The following is a 6,645-nucleotide window of genomic DNA, read 5'->3' on the forward strand; positions in this document are numbered from 1 at the left end:
CCTAGAATGAAGGGGAGGGAGGCTGGGGAAGGGGAGGGAGGCTGGGGGAGGGGAGGGAGGCTGGGGGAGGGGAGGGTAATTTGCTCCGTGTTGGAGGAGGGGAGCCGGCGTCCCTGAGAGCTAGGTTGGGGGCGGGGGTGGGGTGGGGAGGACTTGATCTGGGCCTTTTTCCTGCCGCAGGGCAGCTCCTGGTCCTTTTCTCGACTCAGAGAAGTGGCTGGCTTGGGGTTTCCAGGACTGGGGGCACCATGGTGCAGACAGACGGCCGGGAGCGGCCTCGCGTGTTCCAGAGCAGCAGGAGGCATTTGCCAGCGCGAGTAAAGGACCCCGCAGCTGGAGCCTCTCGGCTGGGTTCGCTTTTCCCTGGGCTGCTTAGGGAACCTAAATTCCAGAAAAGTTTTCGCAGGTCTCATCTATGCGCTTTACCTTTATCCCCCTAATTCGGCCTCTGGAGGCCTAATAAAATCCACCTGGTTAGGAGCTGGAAGTGATTTCGGTCCTGGAGCAGCGTAGACGCGACCCTCCGATCCTGGTTCATGTTTGCTGAGATTCCCTGCCAGGGATGTTCGCCTTGGAGGAAGGGAGAGGGCGCGGAGGGCAGCTCCAAGGAAAATTAAACCTCGTTGGTGAAAAGATGCCCAGTGTATTTTCCGGAGTATATTTGTATGCCTCTGCGTTTATTTATCCATGAGAACGTTGAATTTACCTATTCGTGAACGTTATATTCACACGTCAGTCTAAATACTTTTGGCACTCTCCTGTACCTTAAAAATGGCCCTATTTAAAAAGCAAAGAGCTGCAGGCAAGTACATGTAGATATGGGGATTTTGCTGTAATTTAGACATATACGGTGAAAGACATTTAAATGGTCGGTCTCGGTGGGAGAGGATATAATTCGTCTCGGGAGTGAAATTGGCGTTTGGAAAGGGCTTCTATAAAAGGGTTTCATACAAAGCGAAATTAAATAAAAAATTTTGCGCAGATTCCATACAAGTAAATGATACCTTTAAAAAGAAGAAGAAGAAGCGGGGAGAGAGGGGGTTGCTGCGAATTGTTCTGGCGAGGAAGATAAGCACGCTACTCCAGTGGAGCGAAGACCTTGACCAAGGGCAGATGGCGCCGCAACCTCGATCCCGGGAGCCCCCGGCTGCCCTGTTTTTTTCTCTCTTTGAGATCGCTCGTGCTGCGCTCCTTGCCTTCCTCCTGGGCCTCTCCGCCGCTGGACGGATACATTTGCCGATACGCTGGCTCAATTGCAGGTGACTCCGGTCCCGGCGCTCTCACACGCAGCCGCAAACTCAGCGACCTGGGAGGCCCGAGGCCCGAGGCACCCGGAAGCCAGAGGCTCTGTTGAGGGGTTACAGCCCCGCAGGCCGGAGCGTTTCCGTGCAATGGCGAGTTTCTGCCAGAAGGGGGCGGCCTTGTCTTTTTAATAGGCCAAACGCATCGCTGGAGAACTAAATCTCTAAAATCCTCAATCTTTTTTTCGTTCTGAAATTATTGCCAAGTGGATCACTGAGGAGCCTCGACTTTAAGCCCTTGATAGCAGAGTGGAGGAGTTAGAGCCCTGGGAGGCCAGAGTCTCCGAAGCCCCTGACTCCTTCAGGCCATCGCGCGAGGTCCAAGTGGCAACCCCTCTCTCGGCCTTTCCCCTCTGCGTGTGGGGAGCCAGCACCAGGGCGCGCTCCCTCGTTTGCCCACGCGCCTATCTGCGCTGAAGCCTCGCCATTTCTGAAGCGGCGAGGGAAGGCGTTGCACCCACTAACCTGGAGAACCTGCCATTTTTAAAGCGCTTGGGACTTCGCTTGAAAGAGAACGTCGAAGGCGGAAAGTAACTCCCTCCGAGCAGGGCGCGATACCAGGGAGCTTAAACTGGACCAGAGGGCTTGGAAGGATTGTTTAAATCACGAAATTGATACACACACCCTTCCCCAAGCACACACACTCTAAGGAGACCCAGGGAGGGAAAGTGACTGACCGTCTTGGGGCCTTTCCCTTTGGCCTCGGGCTCCTCTTTGGTAAGTAGATTTAGGAGAGTCTTCCCAACACTTTCCCGGAAGAGGAGCCGGGACGGGGATCCCACCCGCCCGCGGACTGGAAACACTCGAATCCTCTGGCTGCGGCAGCCAACGCAGAGTTTTCTGGAGAATGAGAAGCCGACTCTGAGCAGGGCTGGCGATCCAGACCGTGGCCGTGCCTCCGCTCCGGCTGCTCGCCTCCTGCCCGCCCGCTGCTCGGTAGCTCGGAACGTGGGTCCGGCGGTGGGTCCTCTCCACTGCCGGCCTGTGCACAGGACCACCCCATCACCACCACCACCCAAGGCCAGGCTGCAGGCAGATCCAGCGCAGACCCGCTGGCTTTGCTGCGAGGCCAAGGCCGTGAGTCCCACCCGGCACTGGGCCCAGGAACAAGACATCAAGGACAGGTGTCAGAGTTCCTGGCTCTGCAGCTCTGCAAACAGCCAGTGTGCCCCCAGGTTTCGGGAATTCTTCGCTATTCCCATACTTGTCTACGCTGAGGAGGAAAACAGAGTTGGTGCCAAGGTGTCCTCCACCGGGGATTCAGGGTATAAGGACTGAACTAGCGAAAAGTGAAAAAGAAAAAAGTCTGTGCCCACTGTTGTCCTGCCAGCCCGCAGTTCCCCACTCTGAGACTGGGTCTTTGGGCTTCCAGCACCCATAGTGCAGTCACTAGAAAAAGAGCTTGTCCAGGGACTTCCAGGGCTCCCGGCAAGCGAGTAGAGGAGGAATGAGTGGTGAAGGGGCCGTTTTCTGTTTGTGGTTTTTTTTTCCCCTTCCTTCTGGGTCTACAATACCGGTGTGTTTGGGTTATGCCTAATACGGATAAAGTACTCCTCCGTCATTCTGTAACCCTTTGTGCCTGGCAGGGTCTCCATCTACAAGGCCACAAATATCTATTTCATATGGACTCCAAATGCCCAGTGAAACCTGAACATTAAGGGAGGACTTGGAAAGTTCTGGAGAGGGAGTGGTGAATTATCCAGGCTCTTTCTCAAACCCCATTTCTCTGGCAGGAAGGAGAGCAGACCTGGGAAGGCAGCCCACTGGCTTCACTTCCGTACACAGTCAAAGTTGAAGAGTTGGGGATGGGGACTTCTGAGACCAGTGGGTACTACGTGGGGGGGGGGGCAGGGAGGGAGAGTCACACCCTCCAGTATTGTCCAGGCTGCCTAGCTGTCATCTTAGAAAAATGCTGAATTGGCAGCATAATGACAGCAGTGAATCTGCCATTTCTTGTCTCCTCTGCCTTCACTGGGATGGAGATGTGCTTTGGAAATGGAGATCCAGAGGAAGCTGTCCTGCTACCAGTCTCCTTCCAAGTTTATTCATGATCAGCTCAATCCATGAAAGCGGTTTCTAAAGTGCTCTACAGAGCTCTAGATAGAAAATATGATACTAATATGGCAACTAGTGCTGGTTATGGTGATTATTGCCACTGCCGGGATGAATGATTATGACTGGGACAAGGTCCTTTGGGTGGTGTTACCTGGAGAACTGGGCTGTAACTCTGAGCCGTGCTGACTCTCTAGGACAAATGGGATACCCAGGCTGTTCCTGAGAAATGGCCCAGGAAGAGTGTCATCTCTGAGGGCCTCTCAGCAGAGTCCTGAGCCCCCACCTGGCCCTGGCAGGATCAAGGTCTACCCAGGATACGTCCCACCGCCCCAGCCAGGGAGCTCCCTCACGGAGTAGCGCTGGTTTTGACCTTGGCCAGAACCTTCTTCTCCTTGACCCGGCGATTCTGAAACCAGATGGTGATCTGGCGCTCTGAGAGGCTGGTGGCCGCCGAGATCTTGCGCCTCTTGTCCTTAGTGATGAATTTGTTAGCTGAATACTCGCGCTCCAGCTCCCGCAACTGCCCCTTGCTGTAGGGAATGCGTTTCTTGCGGCCGCGGCGGAAGGCACAGCCCTCCGGAGGGTGTTGCGCGCTAGAGTCTGCGCAGCAGGAGAGGGAGGGAGAGAAAGACAGGCTCAGACCACCGCCTGGCACAAGCCCAGATGCAGACCCAGGCCCCACCAGCTAAGTCATCGTGCAGGAGCACCCAGGTCATCCTACAGGCGTTCTAGTGTACTCCCCCTTCCCCTAAAGCGCAGGAGGGCACCTCAGCTTCCAGCTGGTTCTCTGATCACTGCTCAGCTTTGGCAAGAGAAGCTTTCTACAGGCCACCCTCTTTCATCACTGCTCTCATGCCGGCAAACACACCATGACACATAGCCAGAGCTTTGCCCACCTTCTGCATATGTACATCCACCCTTCACATGCATTTTCCCACTCTTGGCCACTCTTGTAGAGACTACAGTCAAATTCGGTACAGAAGGGAACATGTGTCTGCCCCAACTCCCAACACACACACACACACACACAGACATACACACACCTAAGTCATGGCTGTAGGAAATCTAAACTTCCCCTTGGAAACTGAAAAACACAATCTGAGAGAAGGTAAAGTGTTATATTCTTTACAGAACATTCAATATTTCTGTTCCCACCCACCCCACCCCATTCCTACACTCAATTAATTAAGAGTTACTTTATCCTTTTGTAGAATTAAATTGGGATCCTGCTTGGCAGGGACACCCTGAACCCAAAACAACAGCAAAGAGAGCCAAATTCTCCGGCATATTGAAAGGCTGGTCCCAAGGCTTCCGGGGAGATCAGAGGCCTGGTGGTCCTCGGGTTTTGGAGAGCACCCAGCTCGGGCCTCTCACACTGACCCTCTGAGGCCTCCACCCAGGCTCTCTAACTGCCAAGACCTGCCTTAAGAGTCCTAGTGGTCAAGCAAGGAGAACCAACACCTCCTCACCAGCCCCAAGTCTCCCTCCACCTCTTCCCAGGCAAGTGCCAACCAAGCCTACAATCCCCCATGCTCACCGCTGAGGGGATCCAGAGTAGTGGGCAGTTTACCTGCAAATGCCGCCTTCCAGAAGGAACCGGATGGGTTCTGTTCTCCCTGGCAGCACACCTGGCTGTTCCAGCCACCGGTGAGGGCCCAAGGCTGGTAACTGTCCACAGGCAGCAGGGAGTCGTGGCGAGGCTCCGCTGGGGTGCCGAGGGTCTGCACCACCGACACATCCAGGTAACTGGCCATAGGCTGGTAGGGTCCCGGGTACCCCGGATAGAAGGCAAACTCGGTGGGGCGGCTGGGGTACTCCTCCCCAGCCGTGGGAGTCTCCGCAGGGTAGGCGGCCAGGGTGGCCCCCTGGGCACAGGGTTTCAGTGAGCTCCGGGACACTCGGCAGGAGTAGTACCCGCCTCCAAAGTAGCCATAAGGCACCGGAGCTGGGGACGCCCCCTGGGGCACCCCGGAGCATGGGTGGCACTGCTTTGGCGGTTCCGCAGAGCCCGGCAGATCCAGGGGGGCGTAGTTGACAGCGGGCATCAGTGTAGGCGCCGCTGCTGGGTGGCTGGTCAGTGGGGAGTGGGCGACCAGATTCCGACTCCCTCCGGCTCCCAGCAAGCCTTCGATCTCCTTGGCCCCGTCCAAGGTGGCATAGTTGCCGGGCTCCATGGGGCCGAACGTCGGCTCATGGGGTGCTGGGGGGTGGGGGATACAGGAGGCACCCAGCTCGCTCTCCCCACCCAGACCCGGGGAATCTAAAGCGTTTTAAATCGCTCCCAGCTCCCTGGGCCCCTGCATTCGCTCAGCCTGGCGGTCTTGGCCGTCTTGACGCAGGGGACGCAGGTGCCCGGGCTCGCGCGCTGATTGGCTGCGGTCTGGAGGAGGGGAGCCAATTAAAATCGTCCTGGCAGAAATTGCGAACATACTTTCTCTCTTTCTCTCTCTCCGCCTCCCTTCCTCCCCCCTCCCCTTCCCCTCCCTCCCTCCCTCTCTCTCCCTCCCTTCCTCTCTCTCTCTCCCTCCCTCCCTCTTTCTTGGTCTTTTATTGCATTTGGAAAACAAGAGAGAGAAGAGAGGAAATGGGGTCCTTTCCCTGCCCCCCCCCCCCGGAGCAGAGCAGCTACGCGGGGGGTTGGGTTGGGGAGAAATGGAAGGCGGGAGAGGTGACGCGGGGCCGGCCCCACCTCGGTTGCCTCCTCTCCCTCTCTGGCTCTCTGTCTCCTGTGCTTTGGCAGGTTTAACGAGCGAATATAAAGCTTTCCCTATAAAGTGGCCATCTCGTGGGGGGAAGGGGAGTCGGAGGTGGGGCCGGGAGGCCGCCGCGGGCCTGAAAGGGGAACCTGGGAATGCGCCTGAGCGGGAGGAGGCCGGGAAATGGGGATTAAAGGATATTTCTTTGGGCCCCGGGTTCTAGCATCCCAGTTCAGTCTAGGTGTCCCTCCCATCCCGGATGCGCAGTAATAAGTTGCTCCCAGTCCCAGGGGAGTGCCTGGGACGCCTCTTCCACAGGGACCCCAGCTACTGCCCAGAGAGCTCAGGATTTGGAGAAGGGTGGAGGCGGGGGTGGGGAACCACTCAGAGCTCCCAAGAAGGAGATCTGAGAACTGGAGCCGGGACGAGCTAAATGTTCAGAGCTGAAGCAGAAATGCAGCATCTAGAGCCGGCTTGTAAAAGGGGGTCTGGGTTGCCTTTGAGGTGGGGGAGATATGGAAAGATGACACACATGACCTGTATATTCTGAGAGGCAGAGAAAGAGCCAGGGAGATGAGACCCAGGGAGAGTGG

General features: G+C 56.5%; 1 protein-coding gene across 1 annotated transcript; it reads right to left on the reverse strand.

Annotated features, from left to right (window-relative positions):
* Window positions 1-656: 656 nt before the first annotated feature.
* On the reverse strand, window positions 657-5,862 carry HOXB13 (homeobox B13). Its single transcript, XM_003131551.4, has 2 exons — window positions 4,927-5,862; window positions 657-3,956 (listed from the first exon to the last, which is right to left on the reverse strand). The coding sequence occupies exons 1-2, from the start codon at window positions 5,528-5,530 to the stop codon at window positions 3,703-3,705; spliced, it is 858 nt and encodes a 285-aa protein (XP_003131599.1). The 5' UTR covers window positions 5,531-5,862; the 3' UTR covers window positions 657-3,702.
* Window positions 5,863-6,645: the final 783 nt, after the last annotated feature.

Source organism: Sus scrofa, chromosome 12 (assembly GCF_054392235.1).
Source record: "Sus scrofa isolate SSC_HxYL_T2T_F1_AM1 chromosome 12, Sscrofa_HxYL_maternal_Yorkshire_Landrace_v2.0, whole genome shotgun sequence".
NCBI lineage: Eukaryota > Metazoa > Chordata > Mammalia > Artiodactyla > Suidae > Sus > Sus scrofa.